General features: G+C 48.8%; 11 protein-coding genes across 11 annotated transcripts; 5 read left to right on the forward strand and 6 right to left on the reverse strand.

The window, feature by feature from the left end:
- Nucleotides 1-2,542: 2,542 nt before the first annotated feature.
- On the forward strand, nt 2,543-3,559 carry CTRU02_206561 (uncharacterized protein; the record flags this gene model as incomplete). Its single annotated transcript, XM_036730168.1, has 3 exons — nt 2,543-2,577; nt 2,660-2,917; nt 2,992-3,559. The coding sequence occupies 3 exons, from the start codon at nt 2,543-2,545 to the stop codon at nt 3,557-3,559; spliced, it is 861 nt and encodes a 286-aa protein (XP_036578141.1).
- Nucleotides 3,560-3,657: 98 nt separating this feature from the next.
- CTRU02_206562 (uncharacterized protein) lies at nt 3,658-4,498 on the reverse strand (the record flags this gene model as incomplete). Its single annotated transcript, XM_036730169.1, has 2 exons — nt 3,658-4,267; nt 4,329-4,498. The coding sequence occupies 2 exons, from the start codon at nt 4,496-4,498 to the stop codon at nt 3,658-3,660; spliced, it is 780 nt and encodes a 259-aa protein (XP_036578142.1).
- A 1,496-nt stretch (nt 4,499-5,994) lies between these two features.
- On the reverse strand, nt 5,995-7,220 carry CTRU02_206563 (tartrate; the record flags this gene model as incomplete). The annotated part of the gene is made up of 3 exons (XM_036730170.1): nt 5,995-6,348; nt 6,410-6,900; nt 6,959-7,220. The coding sequence occupies 3 exons, from the start codon at nt 7,218-7,220 to the stop codon at nt 5,995-5,997; spliced, it is 1,107 nt and encodes a 368-aa protein (XP_036578143.1).
- A 559-nt stretch (nt 7,221-7,779) lies between these two features.
- On the forward strand, nt 7,780-8,715 carry CTRU02_206564 (d-glycerate 3-kinase; the record flags this gene model as incomplete). Its single annotated transcript, XM_036730171.1, has 1 exon — nt 7,780-8,715. One exon carries the CDS (start codon nt 7,780-7,782, stop codon nt 8,713-8,715), a length of 936 nt encoding a protein of 311 aa, XP_036578144.1.
- Nucleotides 8,716-9,594: 879 nt separating this feature from the next.
- CTRU02_206565 (transporter C1683.12-like protein 13) lies at nt 9,595-11,288 on the forward strand (the record flags this gene model as incomplete). Its single annotated transcript, XM_036730172.1, has 5 exons — nt 9,595-9,787; nt 9,846-9,868; nt 9,928-10,031; nt 10,095-10,945; nt 11,002-11,288. 5 exons carry the CDS (start codon nt 9,595-9,597, stop codon nt 11,286-11,288), a joined length of 1,458 nt encoding a protein of 485 aa, XP_036578145.1.
- Nucleotides 11,289-12,038: 750 nt separating this feature from the next.
- CTRU02_206566 (fungal specific transcription factor domain-containing protein) lies at nt 12,039-14,362 on the reverse strand (the record flags this gene model as incomplete). Its single annotated transcript, XM_036730173.1, has 2 exons — nt 12,039-12,780; nt 12,840-14,362. The coding sequence occupies 2 exons, from the start codon at nt 14,360-14,362 to the stop codon at nt 12,039-12,041; spliced, it is 2,265 nt and encodes a 754-aa protein (XP_036578146.1).
- Nucleotides 14,363-14,907: 545 nt separating this feature from the next.
- CTRU02_206567 (C6 finger domain-containing protein) lies at nt 14,908-15,804 on the forward strand (the record flags this gene model as incomplete). The annotated part of the gene is made up of 4 exons (XM_036730174.1): nt 14,908-15,000; nt 15,078-15,091; nt 15,162-15,224; nt 15,294-15,804. 4 exons carry the CDS (start codon nt 14,908-14,910, stop codon nt 15,802-15,804), a joined length of 681 nt encoding a protein of 226 aa, XP_036578147.1.
- A 2,116-nt stretch (nt 15,805-17,920) lies between these two features.
- CTRU02_206568 (uncharacterized protein) lies at nt 17,921-18,238 on the reverse strand (the record flags this gene model as incomplete). The annotated part of the gene is made up of 1 exon (XM_036730175.1): nt 17,921-18,238. One exon carries the CDS (start codon nt 18,236-18,238, stop codon nt 17,921-17,923), a length of 318 nt encoding a protein of 105 aa, XP_036578148.1.
- Nucleotides 18,239-21,492: 3,254 nt separating this feature from the next.
- On the forward strand, nt 21,493-22,866 carry CTRU02_206569 (fumarylacetoacetase; the record flags this gene model as incomplete). Its single annotated transcript, XM_036730176.2, has 2 exons — nt 21,493-22,447; nt 22,523-22,866. 2 exons carry the CDS (start codon nt 21,493-21,495, stop codon nt 22,864-22,866), a joined length of 1,299 nt encoding a protein of 432 aa, XP_036578149.2.
- Nucleotides 22,867-22,988: 122 nt separating this feature from the next.
- Nucleotides 22,989-23,654, reverse strand: CTRU02_206570 (maleylacetoacetate isomerase; the record flags this gene model as incomplete). Its single annotated transcript, XM_036730177.1, has 1 exon — nt 22,989-23,654. The coding sequence occupies one exon, from the start codon at nt 23,652-23,654 to the stop codon at nt 22,989-22,991; it is 666 nt and encodes a 221-aa protein (XP_036578150.1).
- Nucleotides 23,655-24,119: 465 nt separating this feature from the next.
- On the reverse strand, nt 24,120-25,332 carry CTRU02_206571 (oxidoreductase family protein; the record flags this gene model as incomplete). The annotated part of the gene is made up of 2 exons (XM_036730178.1): nt 24,120-24,673; nt 24,735-25,332. The coding sequence occupies 2 exons, from the start codon at nt 25,330-25,332 to the stop codon at nt 24,120-24,122; spliced, it is 1,152 nt and encodes a 383-aa protein (XP_036578151.1).
- Nucleotides 25,333-26,716: the final 1,384 nt, after the last annotated feature.

A 26,716-nucleotide genomic window follows, 5' to 3' on the forward strand; every position in this document is an offset into this window, starting at 1 on the left:
TGCAGAAGCTTATGAACTCTGTTCTGTATTGAATACAAGAGAGATAGAGTTGCCTGTTCATGACCTTTCGAAGAGGCGGGCAGACTTCTCTTTATGTTGTCCGTGGATGTCGAGCCCAAAGGCTCATCCTCTCGATCATGCTTCACATTGCCGCCATTTCCGACTCGATCCTACCACTTTGAAAAAAAAAAAAAAATTCTAGTCAGCTTAGAGCAGAAACACCGACGTCGGCCGCGATACCTCAAGGATGTAGCGGGGCTGCTTCCATAGCCCAAGTAGCTGACATGAATGGTAAGCATTCAGGATGTGATGGTCCAGACGGGACGAGGGGCAATTTCCGTTCAGCTGCGTTTACGCCCCAAGAACAAAAGATCTTTTCCATTGTGATACGATTTACCTTCCTAAGCTAGACTTTCAGTCTGACTACAGGGACTGAGAAGGCCTGCTGGAAGTTGCCGGTCCCATTCTCCGCGAAATTTTGCTCAGCTGCGTCAAAGTCCAAAGCAATCTAGGCTGACTTTTGGGTGACAATTTCTTTTAGCGCTTCCAGCCAAAGAACTTCAGTAGTGATGCCCTTGCGGACTTGTTGGTAAAGGGAAAAGAGGCACTGCAAAGACAGGGGGCGGCGACATGGATATCAAACCAGACCAACAACCAACAGCACTCTCGGACTATGCATTAACCAGGGTGCGTTTAATTGACTCAGCAGGGAAATGACTCGGCCACAGGAACACGCATTATTGCTCCAGGCCTCGACCGTTGATTCCGTACGTTGAGGAGATTATCAGCTATTTTACCATACGTGCCTTTTGGAAGGACAGCGCGTTTTTGAGTTGAATTGGAGTTGTCACAAGAACTGGCCTGTGCTTGTGGGTGGTGACGGGACAGTTTTTTGTGTCGGGACTGCTTTTACGACAAATGAAATCCACTTTTACTAACGGTATGTGAGGATACTCCTTACAACTTCTTGCTGTTACAAGAGGCATATGAGGTGTGATTGCAGCAAGACAACAGTGGGCTTTTCCTGGTCACTCCATTCTTAGTGGAATCCCCTAGGGAATCCCCTAGGTTAGGGTTGTGGAGTTCCAGGGACGCGCTGGGATGCCAAAGTTCCGCCTTCTGCGAGGAAAGGATGGTGGTTATCGGTATTACCCACAAGCCCTATGCTCAGGGCCCTGGACATGTTAATTAGACATGAACAGTTCCCATGCACTCACTGGCTTGTTGCCTGTTTAGAGCTCAGAATAAGAGCTAGTAACTCCACATACGTAGTATGCACAGTGGAGAGCACGGCGTCTGCCTAACAGTTAATTGCTCGGCCATCCGCCGCAGTCCATCTGTCACAGGCATCAGCCACAACACCCAAATTCACATATCAAAGTCCTTTGTAGTCCAGCCGCGATAGTTACATGGCTTTTTCAGCTTGGGGCGCGCAGTATTTACTGCTGCAATAGGCTAAATCTGACAGTTGCGACTGTGGTAGTCAAGGCACAATAATGAGAGCCAAATACCCCCGGCCTTGTGACTTTGTGTCATCGAACCAAGTCTACTAGTTGATTTTAACTGCTCTAACCCGAGCAATACAGTCACGGTCCTTCTGGCTTGGTAGGAGCAAGAAGCGTTCGGCCCACAGCCGAAAGCACATGCACGATGTAGGCGAATGTGACATTCCAGCTGGCAGGCCATCAAAGCCCCTGACATTAGGCTCGGCTAAGTTGTCCATTTAAGGGTCCGGACCGGCTTTTTGGGTCCTTGAAGGAGCAAGGTCATCTCAAGAATGGTGTGCTTAAGCTTTTTTTTTTTTTTTTTTTTTTTTTTAACGGACGAGGCGCCGTTTGTGCGTGAATGACTGCCTAGCTATCACGCTTCGCCTTGTCTTTATGAGGCCTTTATCGTCCCTGGTGGCTCGCCAAGGGCAGGTGAACCGGATACCCATGTCAAAATCACTGCCCTCAGTGAAACTTTGTTGGTACAGACCATCATGACATTAGTTACCCCTGGCCAGTGTGTTGGAGGGGTGGATGCAGATGCCTGTACGTGGGACCGAAGGATGGACTTTGGTGAGTAGCGAGCCGGGGGCCGGGCCCATAGAATTAGGGACTTTGAAGTCAATGGCTCCATTACTCCATATTTGAGCCGCAGCCCTGCTGTCATTCTGATCCCATACGTCTGCCTTATCTTGTGCAACGCTGCTGGTCCACGTGTGGACGAAGATACCCATAACTCATGGGATGAACTTCTGCTTTTACCCCCTGGACTGCGGGAAGGATTGCATTTCCTGGTCATTTTCTGTGGAGAGCCGAAACAAGGGTCCTGTTCTCGCTTAATACCACGCGGGATGCCTTGGACTCTACGCCACAGGCAAACGCGCCTCCCCCTCCCTCCATCCTGTTTCTTCGCCCCTCTCATGTTCTTATCATCAAATCGTCCGCGATCAGTTCTCAAGCCTTCGGTTTGATCATTAACCGTTCAGCTTGGTTTTCCCTCTTTGTGAATAACTCTATCTTTGTGGGCTACGCTTAGTCCAACAAACTCTCAAGCAATGGGGACGCCGAACATGCCGAACTGGCTGAGGATGTATGGTGATACCAAAAAAGACAGACCCCGATATCATATCCATTTGGACCCTGACTGACTGACACATCGGTCTTTGATTTAGTTTTCTGCTGATACTGGGCTGCGCATCATTTATTCCACAACTTCATCGTTTTTGGATCCGACGCGATACCAGCGGCATTTCCCTCTATTATGTGCTTGCAAACCTTCTCGTCGCCACCGAGATCTTTACAATTAGCTTTTTCTTGGTCATCAACCAACGGGTTGAGGGCTCTGACTTCTTCGTTCATCACCCTCCTGATGCTGGCGACGCAATCAATCTCGTCCATTTTGCATTTATTTGGTTCTTGTGGCTTGCAATGTATGTTTCAAATCCGTTCAGACACATGATCCGTACACCCAAATCATTGCATTTACTGACTGCGTTCTCACCAGCTTCGTTTTCTGTCTCGTATATCCTTCCGACCAGACCTCACCACGCTCCAAATCTGCAGTCACCATATTCGTGTCTTTTCTTCTAATCTCCATTGTTCCCCTTATTGCAGATGCAACAGTCAACGATATTCGCGAAAGGGATCGTCGACTCCTTCTGGCAATTTTTGGCTATATACATGCTTCCTTCATCAACCTTGTTATTACCATCTTTGGTATCATGGGAATGTACATCCAGATCCGAGAGGTTTACAAACAGCCACCAGGCTCTGGACTAGGTGCACTTAGTCTCCAAGGGCTAGCTATTCAATCTGTTGTCTTTGCTTTACTCGGCATATCATGGATTTGGCGTCTTGTGTTCCCTTGGGAACACCTGGACTGGCCAGAGGAATTGAGCCTTGCCCAGTTGTGGGCCCTTGCGATGGCGTGGTTCCAGTATGCTGGTTTCCCAACTGTTGACTATCTTGTCTTTGCCCTCGGTCAGGCTTTTATCCTTTTCTTAGCGTTGCGACGTAGAGTCACAAATGTGTCGCCAAACGAGACAGAACCATTGCTGGGATCTGATGCTTAGCCATTGAAGCGATTTTAGGGAATCAGTAGAACAGCGGAGGAAAGAAATCTTCACCCACTCGTGTATTAGTCTAACTGCCCCACATCTTGCAATACAGATCATTCAACTATCTTGAACATCACAGGCTTTGACGCTGGCACAATAATCTCCGGTCGTCCCTCATTATCGCTAGGGTTGGTGACCTTACCCGCAATATACGATGGCACTTGGACGACCGTCTTGGCATGATCTTCCGAAGAACCCCAGTTCCACCAGTCCACCAGTCCACCCTTGTATCCGCAGCAGAAAACGTCGCCGGGGATTAGTTTGTCAGGGAGAGTTGAATCAAATATCCTGTAGTTTGTCCACGACTCTCCCGGGAATAGGCTCGTGAAGTCTTCGTCTGTTGCTACAGAGGCAGAAACATCAGGAGCGTCGTAGAGACGAAAGCATCCATCCTCGTCCTGGATGCACTCTTCCCAGTCTCCTTCATCATCGGCCGCGACAGGCCGGCGGAGATAGAGACGGAGTCCGTGCCGGTTAACATCCTCAGTAAGGCCGAAGACCGAAAAGCATCGGAAGGTGATAGGCTTTGTAGCTTTTTCCACGCTGCCGTTAGGCCCGGCGATACCCTCATAGGTGACGCGCAATAGGATTTTAAAATCGTTCTTGTTGGGCTTGAATGTCGGGGAACATTCTAACGTGACAGATAGAGCGGGTGCCCCAGGACTATAAGGTCATGGGAGTCAGCTGGCTCTCGCAAATGTGATGTTGGAAGAAACTGACTTACATTCTTTCATGTGGTCTCACAGGCCCATGCTTGGGATCACACCAGAGATTGAAGTTGAAGACTTCTTGTTCAATCTGCTCGCGCTTTTCACTTTGGCTTGTTTTAAGTTCCTGGTCTTTCTTTTGCTCGTGATCCTCATTCTCGAGCTCGGTCGACGATTTGCCAGACATGATGTTGGAATTGAAAAAATACAATGCTGAGGTTATTTGGCCACGTTGTGCGTGTGTGGTGGCGAGATGAAAGTTGTATGAGGGAGGATTCAGCGGGGCTGCATCGCTTCCTTCTTATCTCCCTATTATTACCTTATGTAAGCCTTGCAGCCAGGCAAGATACTGGGGAAGGCTTACCAAAATACCGAAAAACATGCTCTGACTAATAAAACTTGAATCAAGTCAATTGAGAGCTAAATATTGCCACGGGACAAGGATCACATTGAAGAGGAAAACTCTCAACGAATAGCCCATACACGATGCACTCTGAAAATCTTAGGCTGGCCGGTTGTAAACTCTGCCTCGTTTTAATCTTAGTAAAAAGCCTCATTTGTGTCCAGGACCAACACTAGTACACTCACTTTGGCTATTTGATGATCTGGGGACTCGCTTGCAGTCCCTCTGTCGCCGAAGCACCTCTTCAACATCACATATATTCCTGCAAACGTGCCTTTAGTTCCTGTGTAAGTGCTTGTCATGATACCCGTTGTACTCTGCCAAATATTCTGTATCCGAGTTCGGTTTAACTGGGATGAGGGGTGGGATTAGCGCCTTCAACCTAGAAAACTACCTTCAAGTCTTTGAACTGCTTTCGTCTGCGCGAATGTTTCGAGAGGCCTGTATATGTCATATAAAGGGAGTTGTAACAATGGGTTTAGAAAATGCTGTGATAAGGAATCCGAGTCGCTGTGAAAGACGATGAAGAAATTCACGCGTGACATCGAAGACTGCCTGAGGGTTTCTGTATTAATCAATGAAACAACCCACAATAAAACCTAAGGACGAAGGTATCTCGTGGATGATCTGTTTCATTCTCAGCTGTGCAGCTATTTCGTTGAAAACATGTAGGAGATCCCAAAACTAATAATGAATGAAAAAAGGCTACTGAAGACTTTATTACTGGCGTACTTTTCAAATATTTCTCTTGGTAGATACATTCTTCACTCACGCAACGGGCAACCAGAAGGATACATCTCTGCCTCCCACCCCAGACTTTCCTTCAATAACGCTTTTTTTCATCACCAACCAAAGAAAATATCTCCTGCTACGCCCGCACGGGCGTCATGAATTCTCTGTAGTATCCTACCCTATAGAGTGCACCTGCTTATCGACGTCAAGGTCTCCTTCTTCTCCCGTTTCTTCCACCCGCTTTTGTGCCTTTCAGCAGTGACTCAGAATCATACCTAACAGCATAATTAATGTTGCTGTTGAACATCTCCTCAAAGTCCATACCCTAATGCTAATGGAACCCTGGGCACGCAACGGATATGCAATGCGGAATAGCGAACAACATTCACATCAGCAACTAGGTTCAAAGTTTAACGGTATTTATTGAAATACATAGACAAAGACATTGGTATTCTACCCACCCTTCACAGTACCTCTGAGTTATATCCAGCTGCTTCTATTGCACTGTAATCACTCTATGTCATATCACATCATAAACAAACAATTTCTTAGGCCTTCTTGCCCAGCTGCTCCTTAATCTCTGCCACCACGGCAGCGGTAACCTCCTTTGTCGTCGCCTTGCCGCCAAGGTCGGCGGTGACGATCCCCTTACCAGTGACGTTCTCAACAACCTCCATCAGCTTATTGGCGGCATCCTTCTCGCCGAGCCAGGCGAGCATCTCGGCAGCAGTCCAGAAGGTGGCGACAGGGTTGGCAACGCCCTTTCCAGTAATGTCAAAAGCAGAGCCGTGGATGGGCTCGAACATGGAAGGATTCTTGCGGGTAGGGTCAAGGTTTGAGGTAGGGGCGATACCGATGGAGCCAGCGAGAGCGGCAGCCAAGTCGGAAAGGATATCAGCGTGCTTTATATCGTCAGTTTCAACACTTTTTAAGAAGCCAGCAGTTGAATAAAGGTAAGCTTACAAGGTTAGTTGCGACAATGGTGTCCAGGCTCTTGGGGTTAAGAACCATTCTTGTAGTCATGGCATCGACCAGCATCTTGTCAAGGGTAACGTCGGGGAATTCCTTGGCAACGTCGTAGACAACCTCATCCCAGAGGACCATGCCGTTGCGCTGGGCATTGCTCTTGGTGACAAAGGTCAACAACTTGCGAGGACGGCTCTGGGCCGTCTCGAAGGCGAACCGGATAATGCGCTCAACACCGTGGCGGGTGAAAATGGCAGTTTCGGTGGCAGTCTCCCAAGGAAGACCACGATGGGAGCGACCACCCTGACCAGCATACTCACCCTCGCTGTTCTCGCGGATGATAACCCAGTCAAGGTCACCCTCGCCGCAGTTGCGGAGGGGAGACTGGGTTCCGCGGAGCACACGGGTGGGACGGACGTTGGCGTACTGCTGGAAGGGCTGGCAGATGGCTAGGCGGAGACCCCAAAGGGAGATGTGGTCAGGGACGTCTGTCAGTTGTCAGTTATTGATTGCTTGGAGATTCCGGGTATCAAGGATTAGTCCTACCGGGAGCACCAACGGCACCGAAGAGAATGGCGTCATGCTTCTTGAGCTGCTCAAGACCACCGTCCGGGATATACTTGCCGGTCTTCTTGTAGGTCTCGGAGCTCCAGTCGTAGTCGGTGAAGTCGAGATCGAATGTTCCTAGGGTCTCGGACAGGGCCTTGAGGACCTCCACGCCGGCGTCAATTACCTCGGGGCCGATACCATCAGCCCCCATGGAGGCAATACTGTAAGCCTTCTTGGCAGGGAGTGCACTGGGCGACATTTTCGTTTGTGTGTCGGGGAAAAGGGCCCACTGGGTATCACAAGTAATGGCGTGTAAGGTGATGCTTGGAGAGTGATGCTGAAGCTTTCCAGTATGAGATGAATTGTTGCCTTGAAAATTTAAGAGAACCCTGAGATGTCGTGAAGATGTCTTCTTTTGTAATCTTTTGATCACCGCCGACAACGGCTAAATCTTGCATGAGAATGTACAACATCTTCGGAATTGTTGCCGCCAAAGTCGAGGTAATGTGGAAATGCGGGATGTAGCGGGGGCGGCGAGGGGTCTGGGGAACGGTGAAGAGTAAGTCCGCGGGATATTCTTCAACCGCGGACAAAGCTAGCCCCACCAGGCACAATGGCATTGCGTTAATTGCGCAACTTACCAACAGCACCTCCACATAAGCATGCTGCATTTCGATTAATTCTGGAGGCGGTTTTCAAGCTTTCTCCAAAAGATATCAACAGCCACATTTCTATCCAAAGAGAGTGTTTGTGTTGGCGAGCGGAGGTCTACTAGAGTTCTCATCTCTACTTTATCGAACAACGCTGGCCAGGCCGAAATGATTGACGCGTCAGCGGTTGAAGCTGTCCTGCAGCACATATTACCAGCTGTGAAAGCTCACAAGGCAGAATCATCAAGCCCATTCATCCTTGGCTTGTCCGGTCTTCAAGGAAGTGGAAAGTCGACATGGGCAGAAGCTCTCACACAAACCCTGAACACCAAGCACGGAATCAACACAAGGACACTCTCCCTTGATGATCTCTATCACGACCATGACCAACTGGTAGCCTTAAGAGATTCGAACCCAGGAAATGGACTTCTTCGTACTCGTGGACAACCAGGAACTCACGATGAAGAACTGGCACGTCGCTTTTTCGATGACATCTCTCAGCCCTCCAAAGGCAACTCAGAGTCAATCAAGTGGCCTGCATTCGACAAGAGCCTCTTTAGCGGTGAGGGAGGACGGGTCCCTGTCTCACAGTGGGACAACGTACCGCGGAATCCGCCACTAGAAGTGCTTATATTCGAGGGTTGGTGCCTTGGCTTCCAACCTCTTTCACCCGAAGAAGTTGAGCAAAAGTGGAATAATGCCAAGGCAGGATCAAACAGTACTTCTTCCGAGGAAGACCAGTTATCCACAACCACCTTGGCCAGTCATGACTTGGAACACCTGCTACTCATTAATAAAAACCTGGAAAGGTACTGCAAAACTTTCATGGGCCCCTGGCGTTTCGACGCTTTTCTTCACCTAAGTACAGATCGATTGGTCAACGTCTACCACTGGCGCCTTGATCAGGAGAGAGCTTTACGGGAGAAGAAAGGTGCGGGGATGACGGATGCCCAAGTCATCCGTTTTGTTCAGGGCTACATGCCTGCTTATGAATTGTATTTGGACAGGTTGACACAAGAGTCGTTCTTTTCACAGGAGGGCAAGGTTCATGTTCGCATCATCTTAGACTCGAGCAGGGCGGTCTTAAGTGTTGAAAAGGCGTAAATCTTCAATAAATACCACAATAGCCTCACCATAAATATCAACACGTGGCCCGATTGCTTTGAAGACGTATCGTTGGCATGCTGTCCCTCCCACGTCAAGGTCAAAAAAGATTGGCTGATAGCAGCCACTCCGATTAGAGCTGCCATACATTGTAAAACCACGTATGATCATCGCTACTTCTCTTCCGGAGGCTGCCCTTCTTCATTCTCTTCATGTTCTCCAGGATCAACAAAACACCATGCACAGACTTCAACTCATTGGTCTTTCAGCCATCCGGGGAAAGTCAGGCCCATCCCTTTGGGCCGGGGTTCACCTCCACCCACCCATTGAACTGGGTTGCCAACGTGACAGACCCGTCATATTAACTCAACTAGTCTAGTCTGGATGAGCATATGTTCCCCGAGTTGCCTCTACCCCTCATGCAGTTACATGAACTGACCTTCAGCTCAGTCTATTCCCCCGCGTTCCCCGCAAACTTACCCCAAGTACCCCGGTAGTTCCTTTGTCCGCTGAAGCTAACCAAAGCCTGGATTACCAGGGTGACTAGAGCTTTGTTAGATGAAAATCTTTGGGGATCAGTTGGCCAAAGAGCCAACCGACTCGAAGAACGCATAGTTCGAGGAGAGGAATGGTACGATCAAATGCAACCCCGTGGAGGTACGATTATTACCCCGGACTGAAGAGATCCTGGACATAACAGGGCATTCCAGGTATAAGAACAGAACAGAGTCCTGCCATCCGATCCGCCAGACAACTCACGGACCCAAACAGTTCCTTTCTCCTTTCTTGATCAAACCTCTTTGTCAAACCCCTTCCCATTTGGCCACTCTTTGATCATCTTTTACTGTGGACCTCAGTCGTCCCAAGTTTCACACCTCCATGGCTTCTGAGAAGAGGCAGCCGCAGGACCTTGAGTCCAAGCCCAATGACAACTTCGTGGAAGTGTCGGGAGAGGATGAGAAGGGAGGCGTGCTTCAGTCTGGCGCAGATTACTCTGGTGCGGTCAAGAAGACTAGCCCTGAGGAAATCGCACTTGTCCGCAAGCTTGACTGGCGGATTATGCCAACACTTTGTTAGTTGACCGTCCACTCAAACATGTAATTAAGCAAAAGGCTGACATTTTGACCAAGGGTGCATGTATTTTCTCAACTACGTTGGTTTTTCCCGATTCCCGACACAATTGGAGGCCATGGAGACTGACTTTGGGCTTAGCTTGACCGAAACGCCATCGCCCAAGCTCGACTTGACGGTCTCGAAAAGGACCTCAACCTCGAAGGCTCTCAATACAATACATGCATTTCAATCCTCTTCGTTGGGTACGTCTTTTTACACTTGGATTTTTGATCGAGTTCCAGGCTGATATCGATGTTTCCAAATAGGTACCTCTTGATGCAAGTCCCTTCAAACATGCTCATGTCGTCTGATCGCATTCGTCCATCGATTTACATGGCTGTTTGCATGATGGCCTGGGCTATAGTCTCTGCTTGCACTGCTCTGGCAAAGGATTACACAGGCCTTGTCATTGTTCGCTTCTTCCTGGGTGTTACCGAGGCTCCGTTCTATCCGGGAGCCATTTACATGCTGTCCATTTTTTACACCCGCAAGGAGATCGCCACGCGTATTTCAATTCTCTACTCGGGGAACATCTTCGCCACCTCTTTCTCTGGTCTCATCGCTGCAGCTGTCTTCAACACTGTTGATGGAAATCACGGCCTGAAGGGTTGGCAATGGCTCTTCATTATCGAAGGCTGCCTGACTTTCGGCATCGCCATTATCGGCATGTTCACCCTGGCTGACAGTCCTCTAACCACCCGCTGGCTGAAACCCGAGGAGCGCCAGCTCGCACACGATCGTATGGTTCGGGACACCGTCGGCCTCGAAGAAAGCAAGGGCGCCAGAGCTGGATTCAAGCAGGCGATTCGCGATCCGCGTCTCTGGTTGTTGTGCTTTATCCAAAACATGCATCTCTCGGCTTGCTCTTTCAACAACTTCTTTCCCACTGTGGTCGGCTCTTTGGGCTTCAACCCCACGATCACACTTGTACTCACATGCCCTCCTTATCTTGTCTCTGGATTCTTCGGCTACGCCGCAGGACTGACCTCCGGCAAGTACAACGAGAGGACCTGGCATATCACCGTGTGCATGAGTATGGCTATCGTGGGTTTCGTGATCTCTTGCGCAACGCTGAACACCGCTGCGCGCTACGTCTCTTGCTTCCTTTTCGCATCAGGTATGAATTACGTTCCCATGGTTCTTTATCAACAAAAATGACTAACTTCTAAAAAGGCGCATACGCTGTCAACTCTCCCATTCTGGGCTGGGTATCCGCGACCCTGGGTTCCACACCCGAAAAGAAGGCCGTCAGCTTGTCGATCGTGAATGTCATCGCCAACGCATCATATGTGTACACTGCGTACCTTTACCCGAAGAGCGATGGTCCCCGCTATTTGACTGCCATGGCTAGCAATGCCGCATTTGCATTCGCATGCATTGTTGGCACATGGGCTCTGCGAATCTGGCTAATTCAGACAAACAAGAAGATGGACTCCGGCGCTCCCAAGTACGCGTACTAATTGGGCCCTGAGTAAAAGAGTAGAAGCTTTAATCTTGAAGCTTGGCTTAGCAGGAGATCCCCTGCGCATAGTTTCATCCTCGCCAAAGTAAATGTAAATAGATTGATATAAACACCATGAGTCACGAGTAAAATCCCTGTTGGCGCAAATATTGATTTTCACTATGTTGCCTTGCCGCGCATACCAATAATGACAATATTTGTCTATATTTTTACCGCCTCCTCCATAAGGAGGTCAACGAATCCTTATAGATCTTATCATCTAGCTGTTGATAACTAGACTGCTATGAATCATAGGCACTTCGCCGAAGTATTCTGCTCCATAACCTAAGCTCCTTGCTGCTTCCAATTGCAGGTAAGCCTTTCAGCCGCTTGAACATTAAAAAAGCTTTTTGAGCCTTGAAGAAACAGACCAAAGCGGCCCTGCCGATCATTGGAGAGACGTTTCCTTCTTATCGACTCGGTGTGAAACGAATAGACGAACGTCACAAGTTTGGGCTCGTCAGCTTGTTACAAAGACAAAGACCACTGAGTATTTAGTACCCTCAAAGTTCTACAGCCTGCAAAAACCTTCTGTCACCTCCGCAGTCCAGTCGTCTCGAAATTGCCAACTTCATAGCGTCTGCGGACGACCAGAAGCTCGGTGTCACCGTATTCGATAGCCGATGTCAGCGGAATTTAGGTATCCGTAAACCAAACCGGCTGACCGAAGTACCTGGTCAATTTTACCGGACACATGGAAAGCTGTGACTTATCGTAGGTATGACCAAGTCGGATCCACAGACGGGTCGAATTGTGCCGCAGCAAGGAATGGGTAATCGATCGCTCCAAACGAATTAGCGAACAACTGGTCATACCAGACCATCGACTCTTGCCCTTCTCCAGGCGCTGTCTCCGCATTATTGACCGATGGGAAAGGTGTCGCACCAAGATTCAAGGAGAATGATGGATTATCAAGAGTAGGCGAATCCTGCTGGATAGTTCCTGGGAAGGTAGATTGGGCTCCAGGTGTAGTAGCTGACCAGGTCGCATTGAGCGATGTACCGGATGGGGGTGATGCTTGAGCGGGCCACCGGTTCGTTGAATGGTCGTCCGGAATCGATAGTCCATCGCTTTGGTTTTGCGGCCATGGCATGCCTTCTGTTGCAGCCGGGATCTGGTCGTCTGGCCTTCCTGACGACGTCGCTATGGAGGGAGAAAATCTGGTTCGAGGATGTGAAGCATTCGGTGGGACGCTGATCGACTGAGATCTTAGGCCCCGAGATCTGCTTGAACTGCTTCCAGGTCTATGTGATTGCATTGTATCATTAGACCTCGGTTGAGTATTTGCAGAGTGATGATGGCCGCCTGCTTGCCTACGGAGCGGGTTGTGTGGTGTTGATAATTCTCGAACAGCTGCTGTGAGCTCATCAATAGCAGATAGACAGTATTCGGGCCATGAGGTATCTCGTGCAGCGATGTGACGCAGGATGAGCTTCCCTGACTCTACGTGTCTGAAATCAAAGAACATGTTAGTAGCACAATGATGTTCACGGAGTGTCTGAATACTTACTTCAACGCACTAGACAACGGCAGCTGCCTCTCAAATGCTGCATAGATCAGAATGAACGCGCTGATCCAGACTGCCCACGTGAATGATGGTTGCAGCAGAGGCTCCGAAAGGCATACATTTGCTGGATCATTCGTCATCTTGTGTTGGACAAGGTATCTTTTCAGCACGATGAAAATCGACTTGGCTGCAAATATACAGTTTTGTAACCCAGCGGAATAGGCGGGACTAGACGGGTCGGACGTCATCATTGGGCGATTGAGTGAGATCATAGACTCGTATTTTAACAGGAGTAAGAAGGTGCGGTGACCGGAGGATATTGGGGTTTGGGGCGTGTTATCGTCAGGGGCGTCAGCCATGTGAGGCTCGTCTTCGACAGCGTCGTGGATTTCATTGGACCATTTTGCCAGTTCTGCTTGAACATAGCTCGCGCGATCTGCGGTGTCATCTCGCGAATGAATGGACTTGTTTCGTAACTCTAGTATTAAACCCCGTATTCGTGCATGTTTGACTAGATACGTCAACAGCTGAAGACGGTTGTCTTCACCATCAACCGGGGCGCCGTGTCTTTCTTCTCCGGGATAACAGACATCTACGTCGTCGTCTCGGATATCTAAAGGCAGGCCCAGTGCCTGGCAAAGAAATCTCTCAGTGCTGTAAATGCACCAGAACACACGTCGGCGCATATGCGCTTCCTCTTTTGTGAAAAATGGGTATCTTGAGGGGCAGCGATGCAGGCCGAGATGGAACGCCATGCGAACAACGAGGCCGCCGAGTCTCGAAGCTGAGTTGAGCCGTAGCATCGAGACAAGGAACAGTTGTATAGCGAGTGCTGCCTGAGTAGCTTGGACCGATGCTGGCTGATAAAGGGCAAACTGCGAAGCTGACATTGCCTCTTCGACGGTGCGGAAAACAAGAGAGCCATGAATAGGTTGGCCAAAGGGCGCCCTTTGGCGACTATCGGCAAGTGAGATGGACAAGATGGACTTGACGATAGACCGCTCGAGATTTCCCAAGGAAGAAATGCCAGAGGCACTGACCTCTTCAAAGAGGACCAGAACATCTGGTGCGCTGAGGAATGGAAGTGTGGGATGCCATGCTTCGAAGTAACTCTTGGACCACTCCACGAGTTGCTCAAAGGAAGTATTCACATTATCACCATCCACCTCGGGGGCAAGTTCATGAATTCTCCAAAGACTCAAATCGTCGCCATCGCGAGAGGAAGTCTCACGCTGTAGTTGATCATCCTCTCCAGGGACGAGGTCGTTTATGTTATTGGTGGACTGCGACGTCCGGAGGGCAGATTTGCGCGCGAGCCTCACATAGACGCCACGGATGAAGTGAATGCCGCTGCCACTACCGACAAAACGGGCGGTGTCATGCTTGCCCGTGTCTCGCATCAACCCATATTCGCGGGTGGGACGGTCAGTAGACCCTGAATGCTTCCGCTTACGTGAGTGGTTAAAATGCGCCGGGCTTAAGGTACCAGACTCGGAGGTGGCATTGGGTGACTCGACGGCGTCCATTCGGTAGATGGATAGTCGATGGGCAATCCTAAGAAAGAAAGAGACTTGACTGGCGTTCAAGGGGTAGAGGCAAAAACGATGCAAGTAAGAGGCAAGACAGAACAGGGCCGTCTTCAGTGGACCGCGAGAGGGATGGTGGGGACCCGGAGCATGATGCGGTATAGAGGAAGACAGAAGTTCGAGCGGAATTATCCAGGTTTCTCAAGTTTAGCAAGAAGAATGAAGGGGGCCATGAAAAGTTGTCTACCTACCACAGACGCTAGTCAGGGGATAAGATCGACCAGTAGACCCATGGATAGGATGTTCGACAAAGGAGCGAGAAAGTCGGCCTCAGGAAATCGTCGGATCAAGTGGGCCCAATGGCACGGCAGCTTCCGGCATGTGGGGCTTTGCGGACAAAGAAAACCCCGCACAAGCAATGGACTGTTGTTCTTGAACTCGATCTTCCAACGCTGTAGATCCCCGGCCTGGGCAAGACGACGGCAATAGTGGCTCTTGTAAGTCAGAGACGAAATTCAAAATAACAGTATAATTATTTTATTGCTATGTCTCGGAACAGCAGTGAAAGAGACGGCGGTAGCAATAGTGCTTCTCAAAGCCCTATCGCCTGTGAGAGTTGCCGGCAAAGGAAGCGGAGGGTATGTTCGATTGAACTCTGACTTAATTGAAGCCAGCCCCATTCTTCAACTTTACAGTAAACTAACACCGCTTCTAGTGTGACAGAAAGCTGTGAGTAACTGTGGATGTAGCTTTGGCTGCTTGCCCCCTGTCTGGCCAAGGCTCTGACGCGTCCCCGCAGGCCATTCTGTCTCCAATGCAGTCACGAACCCGGTAGATGTCAGTATCCGGAGCAAAGCAAGAGGTGAGTAAAGTTGATTCTAATCTTTTCTTTGGTTTCTTTGATCGTCCTTGTATTGATCAGATAATCCAGAGGAATTCCTAATGGATACCTGAACAAACTCGAAACTCGTCTCGCAGAAACCGAGGCCGCTCTGTTCAAAGTTCTTTCCGGGGCCCTAGACAGCCATGCTTACGACCCAGCATTTTCTCCTGCTCTCCTCTCACAATCAGCGTGGACACCGAGACAGAATAAAGTCGACCGCGTCAAAGAGTGGGAGAATCTTCCGCTACAGTCTTCTAACGACATCCAAGCATGGTTTCGCTTCAAGGCCACCGAAGGCAATGATACGGCCACTGACTTGCCGGCCGCAAGCCCACAGTCGTTGATCTCGTCTATATCAGATCAGCTCGTCGTCCCTCAACCTTCGAGAGAGCAGGGGCCTACATCGAATCCTCAAGCTGTTGTCGATATCCCTATTGAGCCACAATTCATTGAGCCCATGACGCCGATCAACACAACTCAGGATGTCAACAGAGCCGTACCTGACAGCCATAGCAAAGCGAAAGAGTTGTCAAAGTCGCAACAGAACCTCTACTTTTGAGAGCCTCTAGGACTTTAACTGACCAGGACACCAGCAACTGCAGGTCTATCTCAATGCAGGTCTGCCGTTCATTCAGTTCTCCTTACAAGTTACATGACCAATTAGGATGGTTCCTGACTGCTTAACTGAAGACAAAAGGGCATCTAAACTTGGTTGAGAACCTTGTATAGCAGTGTTCTTTGCTTAGTTTGTCTGATATTATGCCAAGCCGTACTGTTCAGAACAGCGCTTAGCTGCAAAACTGTCCAGAGGTAGATATAAGCCTGTGACGGCTCCGTCGCTAAACCCAACCAGCTTTTGAGCACGGAACCTTGGGGATTCAGCGTTAATCTCGAGAAGCCAGGCCCTCCCATAGGTCTAAGACGAAAAAGGATCTTCTCAGGGGTTACAGTCGCTATGAAAACGCACGCCAAACTCGACGTTTAGCCATGGGAAGGCTGCATAAGCAATGCAGCTGCGGTATCGAGACGCCGCAGATGACCATGTTTTCCGTTTGCCTTACTCTCTACGTTGATTCGAACAGCATAGACTTACGGCTCTCAAGGATGTGTTCCTGAAACGCCAAGCCAAGTTCCTTTGGTATTCAAGGCTGTAAGACATCGGCTCCATAGGAAATACTTTGAGAGAAAGGCTAACCATTCCATAGTATTTCTCTATTATACTCGGGAAAAAGAAGCTAATAACAAAGCTTCTACGTTGCTGCACTCCCTGAAAGAAAATGTTGCTGAGATCTCGGGGATCATAGGCCGAAAGGACTGTATTCCGAAAGCTTTCATCCAACTATTCAATAAACTCTGCAACTTCAGCCTATATCTGGCTGCATCAACAGTTGCAAGGTCTAAACCATGTGAATTGAAAGTTTGACTTTGTCCGAGAACTCTTCGACACTCCAAAAGCATAGCTTGTGAGCTTCCAACGCTAGGAAGCTCTCGCCCCATAGCCTTTGTCAGTAAAATACATCAAAAGATATCATTAACAGAGCAACCTACCCTAATCATTGTAAAAGTGACATTGGGAAGGGCATCCTCAACCCAACCATGAGGGGCAGTGACGAGCTCGCGGGGAAGTTAGGCAAGTCAGAATTCTTGCTCGTTACATCTAAACACTTAGTATATACACCAGTACGAACGGGAGTACCTATATCCGTGATTCATAGTAATTATTTTTGGTTCTTGAGCAAGAGGTTGGTCCAAGGGTAGAGTATTTTACAGAGTAGGGGCATCACGGTTCAGTACATTGCCTCTTCTTGAGAAAGGAGTGTTGTTTTTCAGCGACTTTTGAGCCAATATGGAATTTAACTGACATGAATCAAGTTTCTATAGCACAATTAATACACTTTACTATCTTTTGCAAGCTATCATGGGAGATGTTTACGACTAAGCAAACTGGCTTCAGCCGCTGGATTGTCCCTGTCCTGCACAAGTTTGTTTTTAGCGACATTTACAATATGTCTTTTTTTTTTTTTTTTTCGCTTTCTAAATGTTGCAACAATGCGAAGAAGCCAACTTTAACTGTCTGTTACCCAGACAAAAGCGTCAACAACCGGAAGCATGTGTTGAATCACAGTCCGTCTGACCAGAGTGTAGTACCACTCAATGGGACGTGTTACAGTCTCTTTCTGAAGTGAAGCATGTTTTGGTGAGCGTTTATTTGACACAATTGTTTGATCTCGCAAATATACGAAGTGTAATTCACATACAGAAACTCGGGATTCAATTTGCAAGTCTTTTAGAACAATTGAAGAAAGCATCACGCTCAAGTCTAAGCGGAGTAGAAGTAGGGGACAATGCAAAAACTACTGAGGCATAGCCGCTACTAGGTGGTTAAGGCAGCTAAGCCAAAACAAACACCTCAGGGCACAAAGTCTGTAGCACATGGAGTATGAAATTATGGCTTTCTATTAATTTGAGTATGAATTAAATCTGGCAACGTAGGTGCAATCGTACTCAGAGCACTTTGATGGTTTGATCTTGCCTGGTAAACTGTGTTTTATCCACAGTCGGTTGCTATGGGAATAGCTTTTCATAATCCACTACCATCTTAGAAACAATAGTCAGCATCGATACTATCTACAAAGACTACCGATAACAGAAGATTGGATCAAACATACCTCTGCTTAACAGAACATGCGGATGTTCCAGCTGAATCCGCTAGAAGGGCCGTTCACATCCTGGTTCCAGGTGAAACGACCATGAGGGGTGTCGTAGCCAACCCAACGGCCATCCTTGCGGAACTCCAAAGCATAGCCGGGCTGGCAGGTGACGAGCCAGCTGTTTCCAGTGTTGCCAACACCCCAAACCGCGTCGCACACAGCCCGACCATCGTCAACGATCCAGGCTGATCTCAAATTGTCGCCAATGGTGTAACCGGAGAAGGTAAGGCAGGCCATAGTAGAGGGAATGGCCATAGCCATGGCGGTGATGGAGAACTTCATGATGAATTTGGGTAGAGACCTTGTGGACAACAAAAGAGTTTTTGAAGAGATGACGCTCTTGATCTGGGAGAGGATTGCTGTACTTAGGAACAGTAAAAGCTTCTATAGCAATTGAGACTCGGCATATATATAGTATTCTCATTCAATACAAACCTATTGAGGGTTCGGAATTATCCCTGAGCGGAAGGATTGTATTGCATTCGAGGACCACAACTGTAAATTAGTTGGCATTGCCTAACTTGGCAGGAGATGCTTCCCCTCGTATCGTGACCTGCCAATTAGACGCCGGATTTAGGATTATGGAGTCGTTTCGCAAAAGGCTGGATTGCTTTTTCTCTTTCTTTATGCATAGGCGAGGTGGAGTGAACGACTTGAAGTCGCCTCTTTCGATGTTCTGGGCGGTTAGTAATGGCGGCCATCTTGGCGTGGATGCCCGTTAGCTCATAAACCCACCTGTAACTAGGCACGTGTTTTCTTTAACAGAGCAAATGTTTATGTGTTTGCACTAGCGCCTGCTGAAAGAGGCTAGTATCCCGTCGAATGCGAGATGACCAATCGGGGCTTCCATTCTATTAAACTCATAGAATTACTCCCTATAGATGGACAATACACCTATCCTATCTCTATCCTAGTTATACTAGAGGTACAAGTTAATTTCATAAATAACGTACACCATATTATTCCTATTTAGTGCTTGCATTTTTCTTGTGAATTATTTCTGTATAACCTAGAACTTGGACAAAAAGTGACTAGGATAATTGGGCTTTTGGGCTTAGAGAAACTGGGGCCCTGTCGACTTGAACGGATGATCACATACACCGCGATCTTGGCATTAGTCCAATCCTTACAATCTGTATCCGTATGTTCGTACCAATGTGAGAAGATTTACATCATATACGCTCAAACTGTCTTTCGATGCAAAGGACTTATTGAAATTGTCTTTCTCCCTTGGTCAGAGTCTTTCGGCAGCAAGAATCTCTACCTGATCAGCACCGACTTAAACAGCATCTCGTATCTCATAGTAGAAAAGCTTCCTAAGATTCCTGGGTATTGTTAGTAGGTGTTTATTGGCGGACTACTTTCTTCTATCCTAGGCATCATCGTTAGAGTCAGCATAGAGGTGTGGTGGGTTCTGGGTGGGCATTACTAACCCACATCGGTCTCTTGACGGGGTCTGCATTCAGGGACTTGGTGATGGCACATGTTGATTGGCAAGGCAAGCATTGGCTAACCAATTCTAGTTACTGAGCCAGCTTTTCCGACGTTCCAGGACACAGGCGTTTACATGGTTGCGATTGTGACTTCGTTTGTGGCGATACTTTTCCCTCATGATTAAAAAAACCACGCCAGTCAACTGTCTTGGCCAAGGCTTTGCCTCGTTCCACCGACGATACAACTCACGGAAAGACGTGAGACTGCTGCCAAAGGTGGGGACAGCTTGTGGGCAATACAGGTACATACTTCGTCAAGACATCATAGACCGTCTGAACAGTTCGGTAGACTAGCTATATCCACTCTCACAATCACAGCAATGGTGTTTAGCCCCGCACTTGGACTGTATCCCCTCCCTTTCTAGCTCTTGAGATCAGCATGATCCTCATCATACTGGCTCGGCTCCGTAACACCTACTACTTCAGAGTCAAAGTTTGCCGTGCTCCTCACCTGGGCGCCCGCCCTGGCGTTTGCCTGTGGCGGTTTGCTTGGACAATCCCACTGCAAGGGTTACTACACTGGGCTGTTCTCACAGCGGCTCTTATGCATATTGGGTCCTAATCATCGATTTTGGCTATGCGTTGGCTAGTTGCTTTTCCGACTGTTATGCTATCTACATAGCCAGCGATTTTGCGGCTTTGGCACTAACGTTTGTTCTTCCCTGCACCGTCCCCGCTTCATGGAGGGGCGGTTGATTCTTTTTCATGTGCTCAACTTCAATAATACGTCGGCTTTGTTATTTGCCTTAGAAAAAGAGCCTCTTTACCATGCCGCTACTGTCACGGCAGCATAGAAGCTGGCGAGAGCCAGAAGTCCATAATCAAACAAGTAATCAATCCTCTGCTGAGTCGAGAACAAAAAGCACTGGACCCCATCACTAGAACTTAACGCAAAGAAAATGGCATTGTAAGATTAAGAATTGCCGCACCAGCTGTAAAGCAGCTATCAGGGGCCAAGGGGCAATTCGACGGTGGAGATCGATTGAGAACAGTAGGGTCCAATAGTAGGGAAACGGACAAAACTGGAGTGATCCGAAAAGGATACCTGGAGGAGGTAGATGTAGCAGGTTTGAAAAACAGAAGAGTCACGTGTAGCAAATGAAGCCACAATTTTTCAAGCAGATTAATGTCATTAATCAACCAAATCCATCATTGAAATGGAATGTATTGAACTGCAGCTCCTGTGGAAGTCGCACCATAACTCAAGGTTAAGGCCAAAGCCATCAAAATTTAGACCCATTGAGCCTAGAAATGTCATCAAAGAATCCCATTCTTGGTACACGAGGTTGTCTTCTGTGCGTTGGAAAAGCTGTTGTTCATACAGTTCACCTCGTATTGCTTCAATTGCAGCTGTTGGATTTCTTGCATGAGCCAGAGCGGACATGCTATTCGAGGGAAACTACCACAAAAGTCAGGCCCCAGCCCGGGTGTCTAAACACAACTTGGTCTCGAAATACAACTACATGTTCTTCCCAAGAGAAGTAACACGGTGAAGAGTGCAGGCTTGAATTTTTGATATGTCTCGTGTGGAAAACGCTAACATGTCATTCGCTCAACCCAGTTGCTTCTGGCTACCAGATAGCGAGGCCCTGTGAAACCTCCCAGCACAGTTGCGGTAAGGGAACGCTGTTGTTGTTCCAATGGAAGGGAAGGGATACATTGCGACCAAACTTGTCGTACTTGCTTCTCGTAGAAGTATACTGCTATGGCAACTATCCAGAGGCAAAAGCTGCAGAGTTATGCAGTCATTACAGTAGTGGAAACGTAAGCCGCCATGACAAGTTCGCCTAGTCGCGGCTTTGCCCATACAAATCTACCCCGCCACGGGGCCGAGCTACCCCGCAGCACCCATTCCGCGGCGGCCCGGCTTCCTTGCTTTTCCGCTCGGCTTGCGCCGGAATTGGAATTGCGGAATGCCGTCCCTGCGCCAGCCGTCCCAAACAAACATGACCTCACAACCAGGAAAGTTCCAATTTGATGTCAAATTGCAGCTTGAGGATACATTCTTTCATCGTCCGTTTGAACAAGAACACAACCGTCACGATGTCTAGCTCTCAATCTTGGGTCAACGTCTCCCCCAAAAGCCACTTTTCTCTGGCGAATATTCCTTTTGGTATCATCTCCACAAAGTCAGATGCCACTCATCGTCCTGCTATCGCCATTGGAGAACATGCGCTGGACCTGAAAGCTTTCGCCAAGGCAGGCGGCTTCCATGCTCTGCCGTCAATTCAAGAGCGGATTTCTGTCTTCTCTTCGACTACATTGAACGACTTTGCCGCGCTTGGTAGACCTGTTCACAAGGAAGTGCGGTCATACCTCCAGTCCATCTTGAGCGACAACACCCCGCACGCAGGATTGCTCAAGGACAACGCTGAACTGCGCAAGACGGCTTTGATTCCCTTCTCTGAGATCCAAAACCACTTGCCGCTTGCCATTGGCGACTATACCGACTTCTACGCCGGAAAGAATCACGCTTACAACGTGGGTGTCCTCTTCCGTGGTCCGGCGGCCGCGTTGCAGCCCAATTATGTGCATCTCCCAGTGGCGTATCACGGTCGTGCGAGCAGCATTGTCGTCTCCGGCACGCCCATTCGCAGGCCGTGGGGCCAGATCCTGAAAGACCCGAAAGCAGAGCCAAAGGTGCCCGTGCTGGCGCCGTGCGAGCGACTGGATCTGGAGTTGGAGATGGGCATGTTCCTTTGCAGGGAAAACAAGCTCGGTGAGCCAGTGCCGGTTGACCAAGCCGAGCAACACATCTTTGGCTACGTTTTGATGAACGATTGGAGCGCTCGCGACATTCAGGCGTGGGAGTACGTTCCTCTTGGACCGTTCACGTCAAAGAACTTGGGAACCAGCATTAGCCCATGGGTGGTGCTAGCAGACGCGCTTGAAGCCACGAAGACGGCCGGTATCGAGAACTCGACAGAGCTGCAGCCCTACCTCCGCGAGAGCAAGAAGAACAATGTTCTCGGTGTTGACTTGGAAGTCGATTTGATCAGTAAGTTCCCTGCCCCGCAGTGCGAACTGCGATAGTCATCACGCTTAGACGCAGGCTGACATGGAACCTTTTTAGCTGCCAACGGAAACAAGACAACGATTAGCCGAACAAACTCCAAGAATCTGCTATGGTCTTGGCCGCAGATGATTGCTCACCACACCATCACTGGCTGCAACCTGCGACCGGGTGATCTCCTTGGCTCCGGCACAATTTCCGGCACCGAGTCTGGCACAGAGGGCAGCATTCTCGAGCAGACACAAGGAGGCAAGCAGGCAGTGAAGCTGAACGGCGGCGAGGAGCGCAAGTTCTTGCAGGACGGTGATACCTTGGTAATTCGGGGCTGGAGCGGCCAGGAAGGCGCGCTGGTTGGTTTTGGTGAAGTTTCGGGCAAGATTGAGGCTGCGCTGCCTCTTTTTTAGAGTCCCGGATCTGTAGCAGGTGAATCACTTTGAGCTATAGCGTTACCACTACGATAATGGAAAAAAGTGCTTTGCTTTTATAACGGAACATTGATTGCAGAGATCTTGTGATACAGAGACTTCTACTTGATTCTCAGCTCATCTGGCGTGTCGGGTTGGTTAAAGTAGTGCGCCTTCACGACCGCAGGATGATCCTTCAAATTCTCAACCACCCGCCCAATAACCGGGTATTGACTCAGATCTACTCCGAATCTCTCGGCATTCCAAACGGCGGGGAGCAGGCAAATGTCGGCCATGGAGATCTCATCGCCCACTGAGTAATTGCCCACCCACTGCTTCGCAACAGCCTCATAAGCTGCTAGCCCGTCCGTCATGAGTTCGCAGTTCCACTGCTCCGCGTTACCTCCCAGTGCCCTCACTCTCCGCATAATGCGCATATTGGTGACTGGCTGAATGTCGCAGCACACAATGTTGACTAGGCTGCGAACAACAGCTCGAGTCTTTGGATCTTTGGGGAGGAGAGGGGTAGAGTTCGGGTGTGTTTCGTCGAGATACTCGAGCGCAGCGACAGATTGGGTGACCTTGAAGTCAGCTTCGGAGTGGTTTACGAGGAGAGGTACGGTAGCTGAAGGGTTCAATGCCCTGTGAGAAGAGGACAGATGCTCATCTTTGAGCAAATTGGTGGGAATTGTAGTGTAAGATATGGATTTGAGGTTAAGAGCAATCCGAAGGCGAGCGGAACAGGAGGAGCGGAAGTAGGAGTAGAGAATGTAGTCTGGGTTAGTCATTTTGATGGTTGAATTGATGCTGCCTGGAAGCTTTTGCTTTGAGTGAGGAAGCAGCCGAAGAGGAGGTCGAGAGCTTTGAAGATCAGCCAGTTTATCTTATGTCCCTAGCCAAAGGCCATAAACCCCTTTCGTCTTGTCAACTGGCGCCCTTCCGGCCTTATAATCGAAGAACCGCTCCTAGCCTTGCCCTGCCGAAAGGGGCACTGTTCAGGTCATTGGGGGCTGCATACGCCCGGGAGGATCGTGCGGGGAAACCGGATCTCCCCGCCTCAACGGCATGTTCTTACAGGGAATGTGCCTTGGAATCAATCGATCAGGAGCAATTGCAATTCAAACTCATGCGGAACTTCGAAGTTGTCATCCGCATAGTGAAGTGAAGCAGTGTCCTATTCCGAGCTCACTTGGCTATATCACACGTCAGATTAAGCCATCTTTCAGACACCAACTTTCCTAGCCTTCCCTCACTCATTTTGGTATGCCATTGGCAATGAACGAGATAACCTCGAGCTGCTTATGTCGATGCAACGCATCCTCAATTGTTGGCACGTCTCCTGAACTAGCAGCGAATCGCTCATAAAGTTCAGCGACACTCCTTGCAGCAATGGGCAAGTCTTTCTGCCAATTACTCCATGTCCACTCGATAGCCTCGATTTTGCCGGTCCCAAACTCATAAACTTCCAGAACCACAGGTTCATCATATCCCCTCGCCTGTAGAAGGGAGCTTCCAGCCGTTAGCCGAATCTCACCCTTCTCACAGTTGATGGACCATTTTAAACGAGGCTCGCCTGGAAACGTGGCACCGAAGCGGAAGTGGCCTGACACCGTGGCCGTTTTCTGCGCAATGTTAGAGCTTTCGACTATTGTTCCAGCAACAATGATAAGATCTGGAACGTCGGATTGAACCGTTTCAAGGACTGCTCGTGTAGAGGGGTCTACTATTTTGAGGTTGGGGTGTTGGATTTGAAAATGCGACGTGAGGTTTTCCACTTCGCCAAGCACGTGCTGGACCTGATCCCACACTGCAAGCCGAATGAATTAATTAGCGGATTTTGGCGAATCAAGAAAGACAAATGACCTTACGGTGAGCAAAGTATATGGTGAAGAGATTACCCCCTACTTCCTTTTGTGTGAAGTACTTCAAGTCAACTGGCAAGGTCATATCGGGTTTGGTAGGGCTGTCGATAGCTCTGAACTCGCTGCTAACCACCTTGCCCACCCGTTGCTGCTCAAGCAGCTCACGAATCTTGACAAAAACAGGTGCGACTCGTCCCTGCAAACCGACAATAGTCGAGCCTATGCCCATACGTGCAGCCTCGACGAGCTCCTGGGAATGTTTAACATCATGAGCAAGCGGCCACTCGAGGTAAACTGCCTTGCCGGCAAGGATACTGGGGAGAATTGTCTTGTAATGCACATCAACGCGCGTGCAACAGACAACCAGATCGACATCCTCATCTTTAGCGAGGGCTCCGGGGTCGCCAAACGCTTTGGTCTCAGCTGGTAGATCGTAGACTTTGATGGCGTGACGTGCCTTTTCCACGCTAGAGTTGCAGAGAGCGACAATCTGGTACTTCTCACGACCTTTTGGGGACAGTAGATAAGGCAAGTGAGCATTGCTTGCCCAAGACGTGTTGTCGGACGACGCAAGGCCGACGATTGCTACTCTAATGAGCGTCATGGTATGATCTAATTTGAAGAGGAGGCGTTTCGTTTGCTGGTGGAAGACCGAGGGGTTGGTTCAGGTGCGTTGCTTGGTTGAGAGTACGATCTGGGGGGGTCCGCCGCCCATGCCCATTCACAAAGACCTGTCAGAAAGTTAAGGGAGGAAATAAGAAACTCCAAGCAATATCCGGTATTCCAAGATTAGTAATCAAGTGTTTTGTTAGTCGATGCCCAACTGTATCGGAACTAAATTAAGTGCGACGATGAATTGGAGGCTAATTCTGTGCCTGTAGTCGATTCGATCGTTGCTATAGGGCGTCGATGAAGGGCGTTGGTCTTAAGTGAGAAAACCACTGAACTCGCAGACGTGGACAGTACTAGGGTTAAAAGAAAAATGGGATCACGCTGCTCTTGGCGGGTAATCGGTTTTGAAGTAAGAGTCGCTAACTGTTTGTGTTGCAATATGAATAATTATTGCACGAAACTTGGCTTTCATGTCGGCGTTAATGCAATTAGCTGACCCCAGATCTGCGCTCAGTATTTGTCATTGCAGGCCCGAACAATCGTATTCTCGTTCCCCTGCACCCGAGTAGAAGTAGACCTTACCACTACGGTGTCCGCGGGATCCAGTTTCCAGTAGGTGTTCTCGTTCTCGTTCTCGCTATCTACGTATCATGCTGTCAAAAAAACGACCCATACTTGTGCTGGGCTGTTATTGTCTTCAGCTAGAAGTTGCATACACCATTGTCGTCAAAAAATGTGTAGATGGAGGTTTTGGTCAACACGTTATGTCTGGTTGTATCTCTTCGGATTGTTGATTTCGCACTGACTTCTTTGTGAAATAGTTAGGCAAAGTTCCAACTGCAGCACCACGCAATCCCAAGTAAGGTGGAGACAAACAAGAACATCAGTGCAAATTGGCAGTGGTCAAAACCATCTGGTCTGAACAAGGAGTTGGCTCAGAAATTCGATGAAATTGAAGAAGCTCCTCTGTAACGGGAGATATGGAGGTTGCTGAAGCACGATGTCCAAGTTGCAAATCACATGCAGCAGGTTCTAACTATGTCGTTTTACATCGGTGATCCCGCAGCTGTGCGCGTGACTTAAACGAGATAATGAATTTCAGCGGCTTAAATACTTTTTTGTTGACGAATTTCCATCTATTTGAATGTGCTCTCCAAGTTTTCTCGAGTAATCGCTATCTTCATTTGACTCAGTGGAGCGCACTTTGTGCTTTCCGGATAATCATGTTAAGCAAAGTTGGGCAAATGCCATGTATGATGTTTCCTGAACAAGATTTTCACAATTCTTGAAGTGAACCGGAAATACAATGGTTACCCAACTACATCAGGACATAACTTGCCGTTCATCTTCTGTTGTTAAAAGAGAGCATTGAAACT

Source organism: Colletotrichum truncatum (genome assembly GCF_014235925.2).
Source record: "Colletotrichum truncatum strain CMES1059 chromosome Unknown Contig_0003, whole genome shotgun sequence".
NCBI lineage: Eukaryota > Fungi > Ascomycota > Sordariomycetes > Glomerellales > Glomerellaceae > Colletotrichum > Colletotrichum truncatum.